The sequence below is a fragment of the Eschrichtius robustus genome, chromosome 12 (assembly GCF_028021215.1).
Source record: "Eschrichtius robustus isolate mEscRob2 chromosome 12, mEscRob2.pri, whole genome shotgun sequence".
In the NCBI taxonomy this organism is placed as follows: Eukaryota; Metazoa; Chordata; class Mammalia; order Artiodactyla; family Eschrichtiidae; genus Eschrichtius; species Eschrichtius robustus.
In genome coordinates this window covers 49,706,106-49,730,000 of record NC_090835.1, presented here as the reverse complement: position 1 = coordinate 49,730,000, position 23,895 = coordinate 49,706,106, and the positions used below count along the sequence as shown (strand labels likewise).

The window sequence follows — 23,895 nt, the reverse complement described above, 5'->3', positions numbered from 1 at the left end:
GAACATTCTCTAGGATTGACCACATACTAGGGCACAAAACAAGCCTCAACAAATTTAAGGGTATAGAAATTGTCTCAAGCATCTTTTCTGACCACAACAGCATGAAACTAGAAATCAACCACAGAAATATGTGAAAAAAAACAATTACATGGAGACTAAACAACATGCTACTAAAAAAAACCCAGCAGGTCAATAATGAAATCAAAGAAAATTTAAAAATACCTTGAGACGAATGACAATATAAAAACCATACAAAATCTATGGGATGCAGCAAAACCATTTCTCAGAGGGAAGTTCACAGCCATATAGACCTTCCTCAAAAAACAAGAAAAATCTCAAATAAACAACATAATATACCACTTAAAAGAATTAGAAAAAGAAGAACAAAACCTAGTCAGCAGAAGGAAGGAAATACTCAAGATCAGAGAGGAAATAAATAAAATAGAGATTTAAAAAACAATAGAAAAAATCAATAAAACCAAGAGCTGGTTCTTTAAAAGGTTAAACAATATCGACAAACCTCTGGCCAGGCTCACCAAGAAGAAAAGAGAGAGAACCCAAATAAACAAGATAAGAAATGAAAAAGGAGACATAACAACCAACACCGCAGAAGTACAAAACACCATAAGGGAATACTATGAACATGCCAACAAATTCAACAACCTAGAAGAAACAGACAAGTTTCTAGAAACATACAGCCCACCAAAACTGAATCAAGAAGAAACAGATAACTTGAACAGACCAATCACTACTAACGAAAGTCCATGACCAGATGGCTTCACAGGCAAATTCTACCAAACCTACAAAGAAGAACTTATACTGATCCTTCTCAAACTCTTCCAAAAAATTGATGAGAACACTCCCAAAGACATTCTATGAAGCCACCATCACCCATGATACTAAAACTAAAGACACCACCAAAAAAGAAAGTTAGAGGCCAATATCTTTGACGAATATAGATGTAAAAATTCTCAACAAAATATTAGCAAACCAAATCCAACAACACATAAAAAAGATCATACACCACAGTCAAGTGGGATTCGTCCCAAGTTCACAAGAATGGTTCAACATTCGCAAATCAATCAATGTGATACACCACAGAAACAAAAGAAAAGACAAAAACCACATGATCATCTCAATAGATGCAGAGAAAGCATTTGACAAAATTCTACATCCATTCATGATAAAAAAAACTCTTACAAAAGTGGGTATAGAGGAAACATATCTCAACATAATAAAAGCTATTTATCACAAATCCACAGCCCATATAATACTAAACAGTGAAAAGCTGAAAGACTTCCGGATAAAATCTGGCAAAAGACAAGGATGCCCACTCTCGCCTCTTCTATTCAACATACTATTGCAAGACCTAGTCACTGCAATCAAATGAGAAAAAGAAATAAAAGATATCCAAATTGGAAGGTAAGAGGTAAAATTGTCATTACATGCAGATAACATGATTCTATATACAGAAAACCCTAAAGACTCCACACAAAAACTACTAAAACTGATAAATGAATTCAACAAGGTAGCAGGATACAAGATTAACACACAGAAATTGGCTGCAGTTCTTTACACTAACAATGAAATATCAGAAAGAGAGTGTAAAAAAACAATACCTTTCAAAATCACACCCCCAAAAATAAAATATTTAGGAATAAACCTGACCAAGGAGGTGAAAAACCTATACACTGAGAACTATAAAACATTAATAAAGGAAACTGAAGAAGATTCAAAGAAGTGGAAACATAGCCTATGCTCTTGGATTGAAAGAATTAATATTGTTAAAATAGCCATACTTCCCACAACAATCTACAGATTTAATGCAATCCCTATCAAATTACCCATGATATTCTTCACAGAACTAAAAAAATAATCATAAAATTCATATGGAACCATAAAAGACCCAGAATTGCCAAAGCAATCCTGAAGAAAAAGAACAAAGCAGGAGGCATAACCCTCCCAGACTTCAGACATACTACAAAGCAACAGTAATCAAAACAGCGTGGTATGGGACTTCCCTGGTGGTCCAGTGGTTAAGACTCTGCACTTCCAATGCAGGGGGCCCAGGTTTGATCCCTGGTCAGGGAATTAGATCCTGCTTGCCGCAACCAAGAGCCCACATGCCACAACTAAAGGTCCCACATGTCGCAATGAAGATCCCACGTGCTGCAACAAACACCCAGTGCAGCCAAATAAATAAATAAATAAAAACAGAACAACAAAAAAACAGCGTGGTATTGGGACAAAAACAGACATATGGATCAATGGATCAGAATAGAGAGCCCAGAAATAAACCCATACACCTATGGTCAATTAATCTTTGACAAAAAAAGCAAGCATATACTATGGGGAAAAGACAGTCTCTTCAGCAAGTGGTGCTGGGAAAATTGGACAGTTGCATGTAAATCAATGAAGTTAGAACACTTCCTCTCACCATACACAAAAATAAACTCAAAATGGCTTACAGGCTTAAACATTAAGACATGACACCATAAAACTCCTAGAAGAGCTCATAGGCAAAACACTCTGACATAAATCGTACCAATGTTTTCTTAGGTCAGTCTCCCAAGGCAATAGAGATAAAAACAAAAATAAACAAATGGGACCTAATCAAACTTAGAAGTTTTTGCACAGCAAAGGAAACCATAAACAGAAGAAAGGTAAGCTACAAACAGGGAGAAAATATTTGCAAACAATGCAACCAAGAGGCCTAATATCCAAAATATACAAACAGCTCATACAGTTCAGTAACAAAAAAACTAAACAACCCAATCAAAAAATGGGCAGAAAACCTAAATAGACATTTTGCCAAAGAAGACATATATTTAGGTCTTTAACCCATTTTGAGTAAGACTGGATACTATAAAACTCTTAGAGGAAAACATAGGCAGAAAACACTCTGACATAAATCGCAGCAATATCTTTTTTGATACATCTTCTAGAGTAATGGAAATAAAAACAAAAATAAACAAGTGGGACCTAATTAAACTCAAAGGCTTTTGCACAGCAAAGAAAACTATAAACAAAACGAGAAGACAACCCACAGAATGGGAGAAAATATCTGCAAACAATGCGACCGACAAGGGATTAATCTCCAAAATTTACAAACAGCTCATGCGGCTCAATATCAAAAAAAAAAACAAACAACCCAATCAAAAAATGGGCAGAAGACCGAAATAGACATTTCTTCAAAGAAGACATACAGATGGGCAAGAGGCACATGAAAAGATGTTCAACATCACTAATTATTAAAGAAATGCAAATCAAAACTACAATGAGATATCACCTCACACTAGTCAGAATAGCCATCATCAAAAAGTCTACAAATACCAAATGCTGGAGAGGGTGTGGAGAAAAGGGAACCCTCCTAGACTGCTGGTGGGAATGTAAATTGGTACATGCCACTATGGAGAACAGTATGGAGATTCCTTAAGAAACCAAAAACAGAGCTACCATATGATCTAGTGATCCCACTCTTGGGCATACATCCGGAGAAAAACATGGTTCAAAAGGATACATGCACCCCAATGTTTATAGCATCACTATTCACAATAGCCAAAACATGGAAGCAACCTAAATGTCCATCGAGAGATGAATGCATAAAGAAGATGTGGCACATACATACAGTGGAATATTACTCAGCCATTAAAAAGAATGAAATAATGCCATTTGCAGCAACATGGATGCAACTATAGATTATCATACTTAGTGAAGGAAGTTAGACAGAGAAAGATAAATATCATATGATATCACTTATATACAGAATCTAAAAAAAATGATACAAACGAACTTATTTTCAAAATAGAAACAGACTCACAGACTTAGAGAACAAACTTGGCAGGGAGGGATAGACTGGGAGTTTGGGATTGACATGCCCACACTGCTATATTTAAAATAAATAACTAATAAGGACCTACTGTATAGCACAGGGAACTCTGCTCAATACTCTGTAATAACCTAAATGGGAAAAAAATTTGAAAAAGACTAGAAAAATATATCTATTCTTTAGATAGATATATATAACTGAATCACTTTGCTGTACACCTGAAACTAACATAACATTGTTAATCAACTATACTCCAATATAAAATAAAATGTTACAAAATAATAATAAAATTTAAAAATTTAAAAAAATATATATGGCGGGGGGGGAAGCATTCATAAAAAAATGCCACATGAGCCCCAAACTGAAGGAAGATATTTTCATGTAACTGATTACTGTCTAGAATAAACATATAAAGAACTTCTAAAATCAGCCAACAGAAACATGAGCAGAAAACTAGAACAGGCACTTAAGAGAAGAGGAAATACACCTACCCAGCTTTATCAGTGATCAGGGAAACACGAATGAAAACCACCGTTAGACACCATTTCACAAACACCGAACTGGTAAAAAGTCTGACAATATCAAACACTGGAGAAACAGTGGAGCAAAGCAACTCATCACACTGCTGGTGGGAGCAAAGCAACTCTCCACACACTTAGCGACCCGTTTGGAAAACAAGCTGTCACTTTACAAGCCAGCAGTAACTCTAAGTGTGTGTCTTACCCTGCACAGAGCTTCCCGGCCAGTGTGCCAAGCTCCTGATCTACTCAGGTCCAGGAAAGGGGCTGGGGGCTGAGAGGCAGGGGTGACGCCCCTGGACTCCCCCACATGTCCTTCCATAGCCGAATGAGTGACTAAACATGTGGCAAAGTCAGGAAGTGGAATCTATTACAAGCAGAAAAAGTAAACCGGAACGTAGCAAGATGGATGAATTTTAGGAATATGTGTATACTTATATACATTGCAGAAAAATATAATTCCCTTTATACAAAGTTTAAAATTCGTACAAACAATAAATTTTGTAGGGCTACAAATATGGGTGGTAAAACTATAATAAAAGAAAGGAAATAATAATCACAAAATGTAGGGTCACAGTTACCCTAAGGGAAGAGGGAAGGGGCTGGACAGGGAAAGAGCACACAGGGCTGCACAGGTGATGGCAACGAGCTGTTCCTTTAAGTTAGCGTTCATTTGTTTTCTCCTGTAGATCCTACTTATGTTTCATAAGCATGATTTTGTGTCTACTAATTTATCTGAGTGTGTGTGTGTATGTGTACATACATATATATTTAATGGAAGAAGTAAACATACCACCACAAACGGGGACAGGGGAGAGGGGGTGGAGACAGCAGGGCAAAGGTCTGGGGACAGCCATAAGCCTGTACATCACATTTTTACTGTACTTTTTTTTTAAGCTTGGACACCACACATGAGTTCTCACATTGTTACATAAGTTCTGCAACACTCTCTGCTCTCCCCGCAGAAAGAGGCTTATTTTCCTCATTTTTAGAATAAGTGTTCTCCTCTGTTCCCACTGGAAACTCAATGTCTCTACAGGATGTTCTGCGTAGGTGGAAAATGATTATCTTAGAAGCTGGAGAACATCAAATAATCCTGAATAATGAGGCACTGGAGGAAAGAGAAGCAGTGTAATTTACTAAAAAAGGGTCAGAGATTTTTCCATACAGATTTTTCATCAAAGCTCTGACGCATCCACAGGCCACCAAGGCCCAGCCTGGCCAGGTGGCCGCGAGGGGGGCGCTGGCTCCCTGCAGGGGCTCCATCCAGGCAGGAGGTGGACAAGGAGGACAGGCAGGGCTTCTCCTCCCTGGGCTCCGTGAGGCTGCTTGCACCCATTTCGGCCTCCTATCAGGACCTCTAGAACCTGTGCTTCATTCCTCTCCTAGTTACGCCCACAGCACTGGAGGTCTGCGGGCGTTTCCCTGCCATTCTGCCAGCAGCAAAATAGGACCAAATCCTTTGTGCTTCAAAGCCAAACCACACATCCGAGTTCACAACGGCAGCCTAGGGTCTCAGCACGTTCTCTGAGAAGCAGCAAGTAAAGCCACCTGAAGGAAGGGTGAGCTGTCCTCTGGTTCCTAAGGGCCACGTGTGGAGCTTGCTTCCTGGCAGCCCCCGGGCGCCAGGGCCTCTGGCTGCTGCCTGAGCTGATCAAGCAGCCCTTCCAGGCAGATGTCACCCTGTCACCCTGGTGACGCGGCCTCTGTCTCTGTTCCAGAATGTCCCTCATTCTACCTTATGTCACAGCCTGCAATTTACCAAACACCCCCCCACCCCGCAACAGTGTGGACTCCTTTAAGACAGGGGTTTGAGTGCATTCAATGCATTTTCTGCCTCGGGGCTCAGCGTGGTGCAATGTCTGCTGAACTGACTTCTGGGGTTTTTTTTTCAAGATTTTTTTAATATTTTTATTAATTATCATTTATTTTTGGCTGCATTGGGTCTTCATTGCTGTGCATGGGCTTTCTCTAGTTGCGGCGAGCGGGGGCTACTCTTCGTTGCGGTGCGTGGGCTTCTCATTGCGGTGGCTTCTCTTGTTGCAGAGCACGGGCTCTAGGCATGTGGGCTTCAGTAGTTGTGGCATGGGGGCTTCAGTAGTTGCAGTGCACGGGCTCTAGAGCACAGGCTCAGTAGTTGTGGCGCACGGGCTTAGTTGCTCAGCGGCATGTGGGATCTTCCTGGACCAGGGCTCGAACCCGTGTCCCCTGCATTGGCAGGCGGATTCTGAACCACTGAGCCACCAGGGAAGCCCCCGAACTGACTTCTTGAACCAAAAGAAGCTGTCACGTGGTGACAAACCATAGAAGAGTGTGTACACTTAAGGCCAGGACTGTTCACCAAAGATCAAGAAGATAAAGTTGTGGATGAAATGTTAAGCACATTTTCAGATTCAAGCGATAGCAAATAACTTATGACATTCCTCATCCTCCTTAACATATCAAAATTATGTGACTGGCAATAAGTAACTTAGTCATTATTAATCCCGGATAAGCCTAATTCCACGGAACACGTGACAGGATACTGGGCCGGAAATTAACCTCATTTGTTGCTCAAAAGTGTACCCAGGAGGACTGGGTAAATCCACAGACTCGAGAGTTGTCTGACGGAGCATTCAACTCTGACGTCCCTCAAAAATAGATTCCAGGGCTTCCCCTCCGAGGCGGCTCCTCCCAATCCCTCCTGCAGCAAAGATCTCCTGAGTCCCCGAGCCAGGCACTCTGCCAGGTACCACGATGAAATAATCACACAAATAAGTGCAATTAAGAATGTCGTTAAAGGAAAGCATCTTCCTTCCTTCCTGGGCCAGGGTCACAGCGCTATGGGGGCACAGCCAGGCTCTGGCCTGCCTCCCCAGATCTGAGCTTCAGAGAAATCCCCGTAGGCATTCAACTCAGAGACAAGGAGCACCCCTGCTTGGGGCCGCATCAACAGATGCGGTGGGCAGAGCCCGAGGCAGCACGCCCCACCCCCACCTTTGCACATGGCGTCTCAGGTGTTCACCACAACAGCCCGGTAAGGGCGGTAGCAGGAGCACCATTTCACAGAGCAGGGAAAGGCCCCACAAAGGTGGACAGACTTCTGAGTGGCTACAGAATGGTGTAGCTGGCAGGGGCTTCAGCAGAGTCCTCCTGGCTCCAAAGTGCTCACCCCACTCCCCACACCAGGACTGGGACTCCCTCTGTAAGACCCTACCCTGCATGTCTGAAAACAGCCTCAGTCTGAGGGATCAGGGATCACACGCTGTGCTCATCCCAACATGTGATCTAGAGCAGCTGACCTAGTTTTGCACCTAAATACTGGGCTAGCGTCTCTGATTCAGGCCACACCAGTAGCGACCCACCCTCCACAGGGCAGGCACCCAGGCCAGTTTTGCCTTGTAGGGATGTTCCAACTAATCTGTCCTCTCCATCTTCCATTTTCTTATCTTTAAAACAGAGATAACAGTATCTGCTCTGCCTCCCTCACAAGACTATTCGAGAATTAAATGAGGTAGCACTCATGAACATACAATTTCAGAACATTTAGATTCATCAACACTTCATCAATGAACTCCAAACCTGACCAAACTTGGTGCAGGTTAGCTTTGTACTGCACTGAAAATAGTTTGCAACTATTCAGAAATTTATTGAAATTATAACTTTAAATAGCCTGTTTTGCATAAGGAATACAAATCCTTAAAGAAAACTCAGTAAATTCCAAATCTGAGGGAGTCCGTCAATTAAGCAACTGTGAGGAAGGCTGCTAAGTACATCAAGTCATGGCCCACCTTCCTCTTAATTATTTAAAATGGTTTTAAGAGCTCCCAGCTTGAAGGCCAATAACAGAGGGAAAGAGCAACGGGAGCAAATCTTAACAGAAACAGAAATCAGAAGCCAACTGGCAGCGCCGTCTGCAAGTTGCAAGGCCTTAGTCACAGGAAGTGTGTAGCCTTCCAAGGGAACAGGCCCCCTATGGCTTCCCCACATGCAGACACACAAAGGCCCAGAGTGTGAAGAAAAGAAAGAACGGGCAAGGAAAGGCAAACTGAGGCCTTCCTGCATTCATTCAAACAAGCAGTAACAGAGAGAGAAGACGTATGGGGCCTCTGAGTCAGAGCAGCTGTTTAGGAGGCTAAGAGTCAGTGGGAAAGGCACTAAATTGCTCCTTGGCCACGCCGCACAGCTTGTGGAATCTCAGGTCCCTGACCAGGGATCAAACCTGGGCCCTCAGCAGTGAAGGCGTGGAGTCCTAACCACTGGACTGACAGGGGATTCCCCACTCATTTCTTTTAGAAGTCCAGGTTGTCATATTTTAAGATAAATTTCAACACTGCTATAAAATGTTAACTTGTTTAATCAAGAAATGTGTAGTAGATGAAAAATGGCAAAGCCAGGGCTAAACTGTGTAGACTCAAGTGCAGAGCCGCCCAGTGGAGCCCAGCAATGATGGCTCCACCCGGAGCACGACTGTGGCTCATCAAGTGGGGTCAGGACTGCTATTATGGCCAAGACACTATCACACACCTCAGTCCCTGTGTCAGTTCACCCCTGGGAGGTGACGAGCCCCCTTTTGTTACTAAAACCATAAAGTTAGTTTTGGAGTAATGGGGACTCAAATGGAGTTCTATACTCAGGTGTTCTGAAAGCTATTTCTGAGGAAGATAATGATTTTTCGCTTTATCTTTAGGATATAAAAATATCTATTGACTCCTTACTCTGTACCAAGTGTTTTACTTACATTTCTCTCTAATCAGCACAATAATCTTCAAGCGTAAAATTAATCTCATTTTACAGATGAGTAAAAATTGAGTCACGGAAAGGTTAGGTCACGAGTCTAAGGTCACACAACAGAAGCAGTAGTGCCCGGATACAAACTAGGGCCCCCCAGAGCCTGTGCACTATCAGCAACAGCACACCCAGGGCAGGCCGTGCTGCTTTTAGCTAAGACAGAAATCAAACTGAAGATTATTTAAATGACCACTTTACTCTGACTCCTCTGGTTTAACGAGAGTACCAATGAATTCTAACTAAAGCCAGAGACTACTTTTTCCCTTCTCTCCCAGTTGAAAATTATTTTTCCGCTGCTGCTGCTGTGGGTTACTAAAGGAAGCGAGGTTTGCTCAGCACACTGCAGAAGCTGTCCCAACACAAACGCTTCCTGCACTTCCCAAACCTTCACATTAGCAGTTCTGGCCCTGGGAGTCGCAGGCAGCCCTCAGCACTTACGTACTCTCATGTCCCTGCTCACTGATTTCTTCCTGGAGACTCAGAATGCTGGTGAGGTTAATGATCCTTCTCCGGGGGGTACAAGCTGCTGTCATTTCCTTTCGGGATGCATCCTCCACCATTTCCACATCAGAGTTTTCCCGATGTCTCTTTCTGCAAAGTAAAAGAGGAACTGGCAGCTCATAACTATCTTAAAAAAACTGTTTCAAACTCAGTCAGATTTTGTGCCTTGCATTTTGGAGAAGGGAGCAGCTTCTCTGTGCCAGCCCTCCACATCTGGGGAGGGTTCCCTGTGCTGGTGGCGGCCAGCCAGATCAGGATGTCCTCCCAGATACTGCTTCTCTGACACCCCTCAGGCCTTAGCAGTGGCCACTGCAGGCAACAGGGCTTTGGAGTCTGGCTCAGCCCGGAGACCTGCAGGGCCTCGATCAAGTGCGCTGACCTCACCACATCTCATTCATTCAGCCCTCCATCCATCCGTCCATCGGGCACAGTTATAATACCAACCTCACACAGCCATGACAAAGTGCCTGCCCTCGCCATGCTGGCTTTCTAGTGGCAGAGTCAAATAGCAACCGAAGAAAGAGCATGTTAGGTAGCAACAAATACTGTGATGAAAATAAAACAAGGTGACAGAATGAAGGGGAAGCGAGAGAACTTTAGATTAAATGGACAAAGAAGGTCTCTGGTAAGAGGCGACATCCGAGTTGAGACCTGGGTAACAAGAAGCCAGAGAGTTCCTCTGCCGAGGGACCAGCAAGAGCAAAGGGGTGAGAGCTCAGCGAGGTCGGGTCAGCACTGGAGCAGCGTGGCCAAAGCGCCACGAAGGGGAGGAGAGTGATGAGCTGGGGGCGGGCAGGCTGGTTTCACCCCAAGTGCTGCGGGAAGCACTGGTTTTCAGCAAGGAGTGAGACACCCCGGTTCCTGGTTTAAAAAGATTCCTCTGCTGTGTGGTAAATGGCTCGTAGCATTAAGTCCCCAAGTGATCAACAGAAATGTCACACTTCCCAGCAGGGCTGTTAAGAGCATTAACTGAGATAATGCATATTAAGTATCTGGCACACAGTGGATGCTCAGTGAACGTTAGCATCCTTTATTATTCTCTGAAAACAAATCCTTAGAAGCCATCTCCCTAGACTGACTTGGAAGTGAGCAAACCAGAATTAAAAAACTCACCCAAGTTCCACTGGGCAATCAGAGCCAGGGTTTCGGTGGTCAGCCACCAGGGGGACGTGCGGCCTCGGGCAAAGGACTTCACCCTGAGCTCCGGGGTCAGTACCCGCACACACTAAATAAGGAACATCCACCTTACAGATGTCAGTGACATGTCCTTGAAGCACCCGCAGAGTGTACACTGAAGATGCTCAAAATTAACTGACAGTCACTAGTACGGCTGTTCCTGCCCCCTCTCTCTAGCTCTCGGTCACCACTAGCTCTCGTTCACCACTAGCTCATGCACTTCAGGGAGTTTCATAATTTGAACTGAGAAACTGTTCTTCTGAAAGGAGTGAAAGCAGCTTGGAGTAGGATGGAAGAATCCTCCGGATATTTTAGGCCCCCCTTTCCAGCCACCTCTGCTGTTGAGGCTTTATCAAAATTCAATACTAAAATTAAAGAATAAATCTTCTGATTTTTTTTCTGATGTGTTTTTAAATAATGTTTGGAATCATGGACATTTAAGATATTTCAAAGGTCACTGTGATGGGTGACTCTAAAGCCATGGTCAAAGGCCAACAGTAGACCAGGCCAAAGCACCAACCCATTGGAGGGAGAGGGCGAATCAGGGAGAGAAGATGCAAGGGGTTTGTGACAGCCCAAGTTAGAAGGCAGTTTCATTAAAGAACGAAGGAGGCAAGCTGTGCTTTCCCACAAGGCCATACCTGGGGTTCTCGGGGCTGGAAGGGGGCCCTCTCTTCTCTGACGAGTCTGCAGTCCTCTTTGTTGCATCCTCCTCCAAGCCCTGATTCTCGGCAGCCACTTCAGCAGGAGCTGAGAGTTCAAGCATTTCTTCATCCTGCTGCCTGGCCCCGCTACTAGAAGCAGCTGTCCTGTCCTCTAGGACAACAGCCTGGGGCTGACTGGATAGGGCCTTGCTCACAGGCTGCAGGAAGGCATCGAGTTTCTGTTCCCGGCAATCTGTGCGGACCATCTGGTGGGCATACACCTTGTCGCCACTTCCAGCAGTAGATGAGAGGGTCACACCTGTTGTGGATTTAACCACTTCCCCAGAGGGGCCAGTAAGACCTGGTAGTAAAGTCTGTGTCAAAAAAGAAGACAGTGGGAAGAGTCAGTGTATGAAGGAGAGAAGCACAGGTCCCAAAATGGAGTAAAAGCTAGAACCAGGTATATCATTACAGAATTATTATAGAAGCAATTCTGACCAAAATTTGAAGTATGAAATTAAAAACACACAAATATAAAATTCAAAAATTCAGCTAAACCCTTATAATTTAAAAACTGGTTTGAGGGCTTCCCTGGTGACGCAGTGGTTAAAAATCCGCCTGCCAATGCAGGGGACACGGGTTTGAGCTCTGGTCCGGGAAGATCCCACATGCAACGGAGTAACTAAGCCCGTGCACCACAACTACTGAGCCTGTGCTCTAGAGCCCATGAGCCACAACTACTGAGCCTGCAAGCCACAACTACTGAGCCTGCGCCCCTAGAGGCCATGCTCCGCAACAAGAGAAGCCACCACAATGAGAAGACTGCACGCTTCAACAGAGTAGCCCCCACTCGCCGTAACTAGAGAAAGCCCACGTGCAGCAACGAAGACCCAATGCAGTCATAAATAAATAAATTTATTAAAAAAAAGTACATGGCATCATCTATCACAAATTCTTGCAAACATTTTTTTTAATCTGAATATAATCATAACTCTAGATCTAATTTTCAGTTTATAGGAAATGTGGAGGATTGAAACAAGTTAAAGGACACTAAGAAGAAGCAATTGGCTAACCCAAAATGTGCATTTTTCTACAGCACACCTTCAAAGTAAGCTAGTAAGAACTATAACCAAAAAAGGTAGGGTGATCTTTCTAGTTTCAAAGAGACATAACCAAATATAATGAGTGGAACTTGACTGGATACAGATTTGAACAAAGCTACTTTTTTTTTTTTGGCCATGCCACACGGCTTGCAGGATCTTAGTTCTGCGACCAGGGATTGAACCTGGGCCCATGGCAGTGAAAGCACCGACTCCTAACCACTGGAGCACCAGGGAATTCCTGAACAAAGCTACTTTTATAAAAAGATCTTTTTTTGAACAACTGGGATATCTGAATATGGACTGGATATGAAATGGTATTATTACTATTAATTGTATTAGGTGTAAAAGGACACTGTGATTGTATAAGGAAAAAAAATGTTTTTAGATGCATAATGCAGTACTAGGGGAAAAATAAATGCCTGGAATCTGCTTTAAAATACTCCTCCCCAGGGACTTCCCCAGTGGTCCGGTGGTAAAGAATCCGCCTTCCAATGCAGGGGACTCGGGTTCAATCCCCGGTCAGGGAACTAAGATCCCACATGCCATGGGCAACTAAGCCCGCGCACCACAACTACTGAGCCCGTGCACCTCAACTAGAGAGAGAAAACCCACATGCCACAACTAGAGAGAAGCCCGAGTACTGCAATGAAGATCCTGGGTGCCGCAACTAAGACCCAACGCAGCCAAATAAATAAATAAATAATTAAAATTAAGAATTAATTAAAAACTACTCCTCCCCATCCCCCACCCTCAAGTGGGAGAGGGCGAGAGAAAACAAAGATGGCCAAGTGTTGATGGTTTGTTGAAACTGGGTGATAGGTACATGGAGATTTGCTGTATTACCTGCTTTTCTGTGTGCTTAGAAAGATTCAGTAATAAAGAGTTAAATAATAATTAAAAGTTAAAGTAGCAACTCTGCTCAAAAAGGAAAAACACTCCTGGGACAGTTTAAAAAGCCCTTGCGATGCACTTACTTCATTTGCCTGTGCAATTTCCACAGGTGGATTTTGGGAGGCAGAAAGTAACATGACTACTCTGCAGACAGTAATTTTAAAGTCCTGAAAAGTGAAATACTTTGTCCAATATGACAGAGTTGGAACAAACTGCAAGAGTCGCCAGGGTTCCCGATTTCCATACCAAATGGCTTCACAGCAAACCAGGGCTCTTGCTGTACTGGCCCCTGGAGTGGAGTGCAAGGCACAAGCTGGGGAGCAGGATGAAGGTGACCCACAGCCAGAAGGTCAGGAGCCAGGGCAACCTGCTGTTGGCAGAGCAAGAAGGTGTTCTGATGACCCCGCAGGAGCAGGGACAGTCTGAGTTTGGAGCCCTCCACGCAGAGCAATGCACCAACAGAGGGAGGCCCTCTGATCCAGAAACCCACCTTCCTTCTAAAGACACACTGGTCAGGACCATGCAGAGTTCTTTCGGGAAATAAAATGCAATCTAACTAAATGAATCTGCCTCACGCACGATCAGACAAAGAGGGAAATTGAGGCTCTTTTCCCAGTGGAGCGACAGACTCCTCCTGGCCTCTGGTGAACCCCTTCCTCTGGGCCTCTCCCCCAACTCCCCTCCAGCCAACCCATGTCCAGGTGCTGGCAATTCCATATTTTTAACTATTAGTGAATGGAGCCACGTCCTCTGCTCAGGCCCCCTCCCCACTTCGCCCAAGTCGCTGTGGGTTTCCATCCACTCTCCAGGCCACAGCCAGAGAGCTCTTCATAAAATGCAAACCAGATCCCGTCAATTCCCATCAAGTCAAAGTCTAAACTCCTTAACTTACTGATAAAATCCTCTCGATCTGGCCTGAATTCTGCAGTGAGCGTAGGCCTTCAACACGCAGGCTCCGCGTTGCTTAACCCCAGCTGCACACGCCAGCACCCGGCAAAGCTTTTAAAAACTACTGATGCCCAGTCCCCACCCCCTGAGATTGATTTATTGGTTTGGGGAGGGCCCAGGTATTATCTAAACGGTTCCCAGGTGATTCTAGTGGCAGCCAGCATAGAGAACACTGACTCAGCATGCTGAGCATTCAGATCCTCAACACCTGTTCTCTTGCACCCCCCCACCCCTCCCCGAGGCCTGTATCCTCGTCCTTTCCTCTGCCAGAAACGCCCTGTGCACTCCTCGTCCCCTTCTGCCCACATAATTCTTTCTCAGCCTTGGGGGCCCAGGCTCCACATCCCTTCTTTCACATCTCTGAGGCCCAAGCGCAGGACAAGAGCCCGTCCTCCCTCCTCCCAAGTCTCTGTTTTTCTCTCTCGTGGGATGGAGACTCGAGGAGACCGTACCCAGCAGCACCTTGCCCATGGGGGAGCCTTAGCACATATTTGGGGAGGGAGCAGTAAAGGGCGCTGAGCAACAACAACGGATAAAAACCACCTGCCAGTTATGGAGCCCCCCCTGTACAGCTCCTGCTCCAACGGCTCACGTACACCCCACCCTCAGCCCCAGCAACCTCCGGGCGTGCGGGCCCCAGGGCTGCCCCAAGTGCATTCATCTCACTGCTGGTCTCCCACCTAGGCTCTTTCCAGGTGGTAACTGTGAATGCTCTTATGGGAAGCACTCATCTGCTTGGTCACTCTGAAAGTTTTCTGAGAAGCAGGGCTCACAGAAGCCCGCTCTCTGCTTGCAAGACCCAGTGTAATTTAACAGGGAAAATGTTTCCATTTCTGTAGTTTTGGTGTCTGCTGTGCTTCTGATGAACCCATCCTCACTATGAATACAGTACAGGACTGCCCAGGAATGATGTCATCTCAGAACTGGGACAGGACACTAGAGATCATGTTATTAACCCACTATTTTACAGATGGGAAAACTAAGGCCCCAGAGAGGGGGAGCAGTTTATAATCAAAGCACTTAGAACCTGGATAATTGTAATAAGATGAACGGTGCCAGGTCCCGGACCAGACACTTTCCATCTGTTGTTCACCAACCACTTGTAACCGTCCTTGGATGTGGGGGTGACCACTTCCACCTTTACCGAGGGGGATGTGGAGGCCAGGGAAGGTTAGTCACACGGCAGTAACCCAGGTCTGACACGAGAGGCCCCGCCCTTCCCCCTGCCTCTCCAGAGCCTGGCCCCTGCACTCTGCCCTAGGTATGCGGAATCAGCCTCCTCTGAACGTCTCCAGTGGAGAACACAGGGGAGCGGCGCCCTACTCTGTTTCAGACAGCTCATTTTCCTAGGAAGGCAGTCTAAGGTCAGAAGGAGGCAGAGAGAAGAACTCAGGGCTTATGACTCCAGGCCCAGGAATAACACCACAAAACCTTCACAGTTGGGTTCAAAGAAGGAAATGCTGCTGAAAGAAAGTCCTAAAGCAACCGTCAAAAACCTGGGCTCTCGTGTGACGGGGCACATTTAAGGTGGCAAAGGCACCAGAGAAAGAGCTGGGTGAAGCGCCCCCACCTGGGTGAAATAGGTCCTGGAGGCGTTGGAGCCCAGGAGCCTGCTCTCAATGTGCTGCTGCACCCGCTCCAGGATGCTGTCCTCGTGCAGGAAGTGAACTTCGTGCTTCGTGGGGTGCACATTGACATCCACATTCTGGGGGCTGATTTCTAAACTGGCAGGAAAAAAAGAGCAGAGTTACCTCACATGGTGAAGAATGGGGGCAGGCAGTTCACTCACGGCGCGTTATGTGGTGGGTGGAAGACTTGAGGCCAAATGACACAGCGGTTAAGACTTCAAGGTCAAGTCTGAGTGACCTGGGTTCAAATGCTGACTCTGCTACTCGAGAGCTGAGTGGCTGTGGGTAAGTTACAGCATCTTTCTATGCCTCGGTTTCCTCACTTGTGAACTGGACATAATACATGGTGGGGATTAAACTCGTGTAAAGCACTTCGCACGTACCCAGCATGTTTATCATACGTCAGCTGTTATTATCACCTCTCCAGAACTAGTGGAATTTCTCATTACATAACCCAGGGCCAAGGCACTTAACTTCTCTGGACTGGCTCTCCCGTCTGTAACCATGAACCTGTCCCTATTTACTGCTCAGTATTACATGGAGATCAAAACAGTGTATGTGAGAGAACTTTCTAACATTAAAATGTAGTACAAAAGTCAGTTTAGAGGCTGTGCCAGCTATCAACTTATTGCCTCAGGCCAAATTCACCATTCACTGCTGGCTCTGATAATGGAGCATTGCAGTGTGGATCTTTGTAGGTAGAGGGCACTGGACAGACCCTGGAGAAGGAAGGGTTTCTCTGCCAGGTTCGGGCAGGTTCTTCCTGGTGCAGGGCCAAGACCTTATTCACCTTTGTTTCACTAACACACTGCCTGGCACAAGGGGGCCTCTCAGTGGGATTCTGCAGGAGTGAATAAATATAGGAAAACTGTGCCCTTTACCTGTGAAAAGGGACAGAACAACCTGTGCCAGTGGGGTATGGGATTCACTCTGACCAGGCTAATTAGCAAGTCCATCTCTTTCAAAGAGGACCGCTGGACAGAATTACTCTTCCTTGTGAGTCTTGGGTAAGGAGTTCAGAGCTGCATTACCTGAGGTACAGGAACGGGTGTGTGTTTTTGGGCAAATATGCTGCATACACCGTTTCTATGGCTTTTCTTAAGGAAGCTGACTCTACCAGACGATCTAGAAAATAAAAGTAATTAGCTCAAATCTGTCCCAAAGGGTGAGGTGACAGGTGCACACCTATACTATGCCATGACATCAGCTCAGGAAGAACGCCTCTGGGGTGACATCCACATCAGCCCCTTTGACCATCACGACTCCTCAGCATCTCACTGTGGGCTTGGGGCTCTCCTCTCACCCGAGTAGCAGGAACACAACAGGGCAGTCAATTCTGCCTCCCGACTCCCTTCCCCCTGCCGGTCCAGGTGGACCACGTGCCCTTGCTCAGAATTTCATTCTGCAAATACATCATGGGGACCTACCACACATGCCACAAGCTGGGAGACAAACTCTGGTAAATAAACCTAATTCCAACTCCCAGCGGTAAGGACCACAGGGAAGGGAGCGGCTACCTCTGCTCAGGGACCTCCAACAGTGGGCGAGCCAAATGGAGTACTTAAGGTTAAGAGTGTGTTTTCCAGGCATTTCAGGTGGTAGAAATACCTGAATGCACACTGAAGGTAATTTAGGAAATGAGGCAGGCTTGAGGGGGTGGAAAACAATAAAAGCTGGGAGAGATAAAACTAAAATCAGGGCTTCCCTGGTGGCGCAGTGGTTAAGAATCCACCTACCAATACAGGGGACACGTGTTCAAGCCCTGGGCTGGGAATGATCCCACATGCCATGGAGCAACTAAGCCCGTGCTTCAAAACTACTGAGCCTGCGCTCTAGAGCCCGTGTGCCACAAATACTGAGCCCACGTGCCACAACTACTGAAGCCCATGCGCCTAGAGCCCGTGCTCCACAAGAGAAGCCACCACAATGAGAAGCCCACATGCCGCAACTAGAGAAAGCCCGTGTGCAACAACAAAGGCCCAATGCAGCCAAAAATAAAATAAATTTTTTTAAAAAAGGAGCTTTCAAAAAAAAAAAAGACTAAGATCAGAGGAAGATCTTCACACAACACAGCTCTCTTTTCTCCTCAGACCGATGACCTGCTGACGACCTGCTGTCCTGCGTTGGTGGAGCCAAGGATATGCCACATCTTTTTATTTCCAATGAGAAGACTGGCTGTGATCTTATCAATGAGGAGACTATTGTTCTGAGGGCTCACTACATCACCCACAGCTGCCTCAATAATGCTGCTGTACTGTGTAATCTGACAAAAGGACAGCTGGAGCCCCTCAGCTGAGATTTCTGAACCTGAGATATGCCTAAGGAGTGTTCTTTGTCCCTGCCACCTGAGTGAGCCTGCCCAGTGTGTAGATAAGTGAATGACACACATAAGAGTCTGACCAAACCTCTAAAAAGTCTACAAATAACAAATGCTGGAGAGGGTGTGGCGAAAAGGGAACCCTCCTACACTGTTGGTGAGAATGTAAATTGATACAGCCACTATGGAGAACAGTATGGAGGTTCCTTAAAAAAACTAAAAATAGAATTACCATATGATCCAACAATCCCACTCCTGGGCATATATCCGGAAAAGAAGAAAACTCTAATTCAAAAAGGTATATGCACCCCAACATTCACAGCAGCACTATTTATAATAGCAAAGACGTAGAAGCAACCTAAATGTCCATCAACAGATGAGTGAATTAAGAAAATGTGGTTTAGGGACTTCCCTGGTGGTCCAGTGGCTAAGACTCTGCACTCCCAATGCAGGGGGCCCAGGTTCAAGCCCTGGTCAGGGAACTAGATCCCACATGCTGCAACTAAGACCCGGCACAGCCAAATAAATAAATATTTTTTTTAAAAAAAGAAAATGTGGTGTATATATATGTATATACACAATATTACTCAATCATAAAAAAGAATGAAATACTGCCATTTGCAGCAACACAGACGGACCTAGAGATTACCATACTAAGTGAAGTCAGAGAAAGACAAATATTATATGATATCACTTACATGTGGAATCTAAAAAATAATACAAATGAACTTATTTACAAAACAGAAAGACTCACAGACAGAAAACAAACTTACGGTTACCAATGGGGAAAGTGGGGAGAAGAATAGGAGCATGGGATTAACCAATACACACCACTATATATAAAACAAACAAGGATTTACTGTATAGCACGGGGAACTATATTCAGTATCTTGTAATAACCTATAATGAAAAAGAATCTGAAAATACATATATAGACGTGTAACTGATTCACTTTGCCGTATACCTAAAACTAATACAATACTGTAAACCAACTATACTACTTTTTTTTTGGCTGCTACGCGCAGCTTGCGGGATCTTAGTTCCCCAACCAAGGACTGAACCCAGGCCATGGCAGTGAAAGCGCTGAGTCCTAACCACTAGACCGCCAGGGAACTCCCAATCAACCATACTTCAATTAAAAAAAACAAACACTGCCTGCACATGAGATACCCCCTCCCTGTATCCTGCTGTGCAATTTCCGATGTTGGGCCTTGATATAAGGAGAGAACAAAGATCTGCCCAGGGCCTGCTCGTAAAGGCTCTGAGACCAGCAGATGACCAGCAGAACTGGCTCACAGGGGCCTGGGATGCCGTCTCCCGGGAACCCTCTCAGAGGCAAGAACCAGACTCCCCAACTGTCAGCCAACAATGAGCACACGTGAGAGGGCTGAGCAGACTAAGGGCAGAAATTAAACCACATTTCGGCATGAGGTTTCCCTGGGTGTAATCAAACCTGTCCATGAGGAATTTTTCCATGGCCCCCTAAAGTTCCCTGTGGATAGATTTCCCCACGTGGCTCTTTCTCACTTACGATTGATGAAGAGTAAGAAGATGCACTTCTTCACCGAGTAGTTTGCATTGGATATGTAGCCATTCATTTTGAAGGCGAGGGTTTTATCCTCACACCCAACTTCTATCAATTCTCTGATTGGAAAAGAGAAATTTTGAGGCTTTGGGAAAAAAATGGAAAATTCAAACTTTCTAAAGAATCAGAGTTGGAAAAACCAGGGCTCCTTCCCATAAACTGACTGACAAATGTGGACCCCTGTGACTTGGTTCACTGAGATCCCCGGGGCCCGCCCATCCATCCGTCTGTCCATCCATCCACCCACCTACCCACCTAGCTAGTGTTTTCAAGCACTTACAATATGTTATATGCCAAGCGTCACCGTCACTGCTAGGACACAGCAAGTCCAGGCTCTGAGACCTTATTTTGCTGAAACTTTTATGTATCTTAGTAACTAAGTCCCAAAGATGAGATTCCAAAGAACTCATCTCTGCTGAATCCCTTACTCTGCTGATGGGCACCACGATGGGGCTCCTGTGTGGTGCTCCCCAGAGTGTGTTTATGGGGAGGGGAGGCCAATAGGTGAAAGGAGATTCTCCCACAAGGCACACTCATGTCTGCCTGAGGGCCTCGCAAGTGCTGGTCCCTCTGCCTGGAAAGCTCCCACTGCTAGCTAATTAATTCCTCCTTATCCCCCGTAACTCGGGGACCACTTCCTCAAACAGCTTTCTATGACAATCCCTCTCCCCAACCACAGGAGATCCCCCCACCTTATACTTTTCCTTTGAGGCATACAGCACAGTCACTAATGAATGGAATAATTATTTCCTGTGTCTTTCCAACTAGAATATGAGTCCTCTGAGGGCAAGAATCCTTTCTGCTTTATTCCCTACTGAATATCTCTACCACACAGCACAGCACCCAGCAAGGAGCACTTGCTCATTGAGCACTTGCTGGATGGATGGAGGATGCTTTGCAGGCAGTGCTGTGTGCTCCCAATCTGAGTAGAGGGCACAGCTGGCCTTTCTTCCACCACACGGTGAACCAGCAAACCCTCTCTTCCCCAAAAAAGAGGCTGGTGTTCTGGAAACATATTTTGGGAACTGCTGCTCTCTTACAGTCCCTAGGAATTTCATAACTAATTCTAAGTCTTAAAATTTGGTCAATGAGCTCTTAAAAGTTTCACCGTACAACAGAGCTCTCTTTTTACTCTGGGAGCACAGTTGAAAAAAACAATTCCTTAATACTTAATTAGTAAGAAAAGGGTAATTAAAAGCAAACTGACTATTCCCTAGCTAGGAACGTGGTTTTATTCCAAGAGTAATTTGTCCTTCAAAGTAGAAAACTGAGTTCTAGGACTATTGCTCCTGCTTTTAAGATTATTGGAAAAAGTGAAGTCAGGGGCTGTCTAGTTCATCTGTGTACCCCTAGCATCTGGTGCATGCCTGGCATATAGAAGGCTCTTAGTATCTTTCCCCTCAGATTATGACACAGGCACTTTGGGCTTTGCAAAGTCCTGAGATTTAGCTATGGATCTGTGATGGAAACAGTGGTTTTCACCCACAGAAGGGAGGACCGTGAAAAATCTATAATAATACAAGCAATTTTCCCGCTTAGGCTTTCCTTGACAATGAAGATTTGGTGACACAAAACTGCTTGCCACCAGACAGGCAAGTGTTTAAGGGCAGAAACATTTTATTTGTCTTTATATCCTTAACTTCTGACACAAAGACTGGAATATGGGAGGCAATTAATAAACACTGAATGATAATAAATGCAATCCTAAAGTGATGATAATGAAAATACAAGGACGAGAGGGAGCACTGGAAGATGACAGAATTCTCCTGTACTGGAGATATTGTGAAGACAGAGACCTAGAGAGAACACACTGATTCATAGCCAGAGCATCCAGATGACATGCACCCAAGAAGGGCTGATTCCATGAAATAATCTGAAACATGACAATAAGCCTGAAGCATGAAAACAAGCCTGCATAATTGGTTAAAGCAAACTCTTAAGGCAGGTGTTAACAGATTCCAAAATAATGTGACGGAACGCAGAAGATTTTTAAAAATATAAATTATCAACATACCGGCTAACAGCATTTCCAAAAATGGAGCGAATGTTGTCCACGGTTGTGGCATTGGGCAGTGTCCTGACGTCGGCTACCGTCTCACCTTGCTGATAAACAGAACAGAAGATCCAACTTACTGTCTCACAGGGCTGATTGAAACACCGTAACCTCGTCTTCACGGCCAACTATAAAAAAATACTTTCTTCTTTTACAATACATAACCATCCCCTATAAATCAAGAACTTACTTTTTTAACCGAGAAACTAATGCCCGAATTGTGTACTGAATACCTGGCAGAGAAAAAAAACAAAACAGTAAAAAAGAGTGGCCAAATGCAGAGTACATGCCCCCTTTCAGTTAAACAAACTGGTGGAGTTAAGTAATCTAAACAAAGATATATACAAACAAAAATATCTTTAAATGTCATATTTTACCCACAGGAAAATAAGCCAACAGAGACGACATGAAGATATCAATGCTAAATGTGGCAGAATCGAATAAAAAACAAAAAACTTTGCTTCTATACGTTGCTGACTAGACTCAAGGATATTTCAATACAATCTCCTCCTTGCCTACAGTTTTATTTTCACAAACTCCAAAGATCTGGGTTGCCTCAAAGACAACTTGAGAATGTAGCCTGAACACCCCCTGCACTCTGTTGTTCTGTCTCAGAGTCCCCAACACACCCCCTCCCCACCCACTTCTTCTCCCCCCAAGGTCCTGTCCTAGTATCTCCCAGCCTTTTCTCAGTTGGCTATCATTTACTACTCCTCCCTCCATGGGCCCCAGGACCTGGAGGATTGTGTCTAGCCAAACGCACTTATTCAGTAACAATTAGTTCACTTATCACACCTAGAACAAAAACAGCCAACCAGAACTCCTCTGTTTCCAGGAGCTAATTAATATTGTGATACTGATGCATACGATTCCAGGGGAAAAAAAGCAAAAAAACTTGATGTGTCTGTTCCACTTTAATAGAGGTAAATGTTTCACTGATTTTAATTTTTGTAGCAATACTGAGAAATAGTTAACACACCTCTGTTACAATTCAAGGACACGCAGGCTCAGAGAGCCATGCTGGGGCCACTGTACTAGCAGGTTAAGTCAATCCTGGACATAATGTTGTTTTCACCTGCCCTGAGTCCCTTCTCACTCTGTTAACAGCCCCTAGTCTTCCTTTGGGACACTACCTCTTCCCCATTCCACTTGATATATCCTTAGACTGCCAGTCAAGAAATCTTCTCCCCACAAATGTGGGCACACGATGGGGGGACCCAGGCTATACCAATAAGATGCACTCTCCCGGGAGACAGGCTCTTGAGCAGAGTCAGGAAAGGAATGAAAACAATTGGAGCAGGGCCACTATATTAAATCCCTGAAGCCACCCTGCTTCTTGTTCTCCCCAAGAAGCAGCTGTCCACATACTTCTTTCCACTTGCTGAGTCACTCCTCGCCTTTCAATAAACGTCTTTTGGGCTCAAGTTAGTACACTCAGTTTGTTTTGCCTGCCACCAAAGGACCCTCACTGATACAGAGACCAACTCCTGCTCTCTCCTGGGGACATGAAAGACAACCCAGAAGTGGTGACTAAACCTTGACCAGAAACAATCTGTAGGCTAGTACTGCTGCTTACCGTCTAGCTCAGCAACTGTTCTCAATTTCTAAGCAGCGGAACACATTCCTTTGGTGAGAGAGTGATTCAGAGACCCCCGCCCAGATTTTGGACTGTACCTGCCGACAACTTCCAGAATTTTCCCATACTCTTCACTTGGATTTTTTAAAGCTTTCCTCCTCGTGGATATGTTGTAAAAAAGGTCCTCCACCTGGATAGAAGATTGATTTTTCTTATAAACTCACAGAAATAGATGGAAATAAAGCTGGGTCTTAAGGCAGAGAATCCAACTACATTTACCACCAGCACAGTTCTAAGCATTAGGGGAGGGGGCAAGAGATGGGGCAGCCTTAACAAAAGAAAGAAGGGATATTTCA

At 44.9% G+C, this 23,895-nt stretch overlaps 1 protein-coding gene and 2 non-coding genes across 3 annotated transcripts in view; 2 read left to right on the top strand and 1 right to left on the bottom strand.

Annotated features, from left to right (window-relative positions):
• MLH1 (mutL homolog 1) overlaps window positions 1-23,895 on the bottom strand; it is a 50,401-nt gene that overhangs the window by 14,568 nt on the left and 11,938 nt on the right. Inside the window, exons 6-13 of the mRNA XM_068559401.1 lie at window positions 23,638-23,729; window positions 22,154-22,196; window positions 21,925-22,013; window positions 19,857-19,969; window positions 17,040-17,133; window positions 15,951-16,104; window positions 11,436-11,812; window positions 9,560-9,708 (exon numbers count right to left, since the gene is read on the bottom strand). Coding sequence (XP_068415502.1) covers window positions 9,560-9,708; window positions 11,436-11,812; window positions 15,951-16,104; window positions 17,040-17,133; window positions 19,857-19,969; window positions 21,925-22,013; window positions 22,154-22,196; window positions 23,638-23,729 — 1,111 coding nt within the window. The remainder of the gene's footprint in view (window positions 1-9,559; window positions 9,709-11,435; window positions 11,813-15,950; window positions 16,105-17,039; window positions 17,134-19,856; window positions 19,970-21,924; window positions 22,014-22,153; window positions 22,197-23,637; window positions 23,730-23,895) is intronic.
• On the top strand, window positions 2,019-2,091 carry TRNAG-UCC (transfer RNA glycine (anticodon UCC)). The gene has a single exon. It is a non-coding gene; the product is annotated as a tRNA-Gly (tRNA).
• On the top strand, window positions 18,735-18,807 carry TRNAG-CCC (transfer RNA glycine (anticodon CCC)). Its single transcript has one exon. It is a non-coding gene; the product is annotated as a tRNA-Gly (tRNA).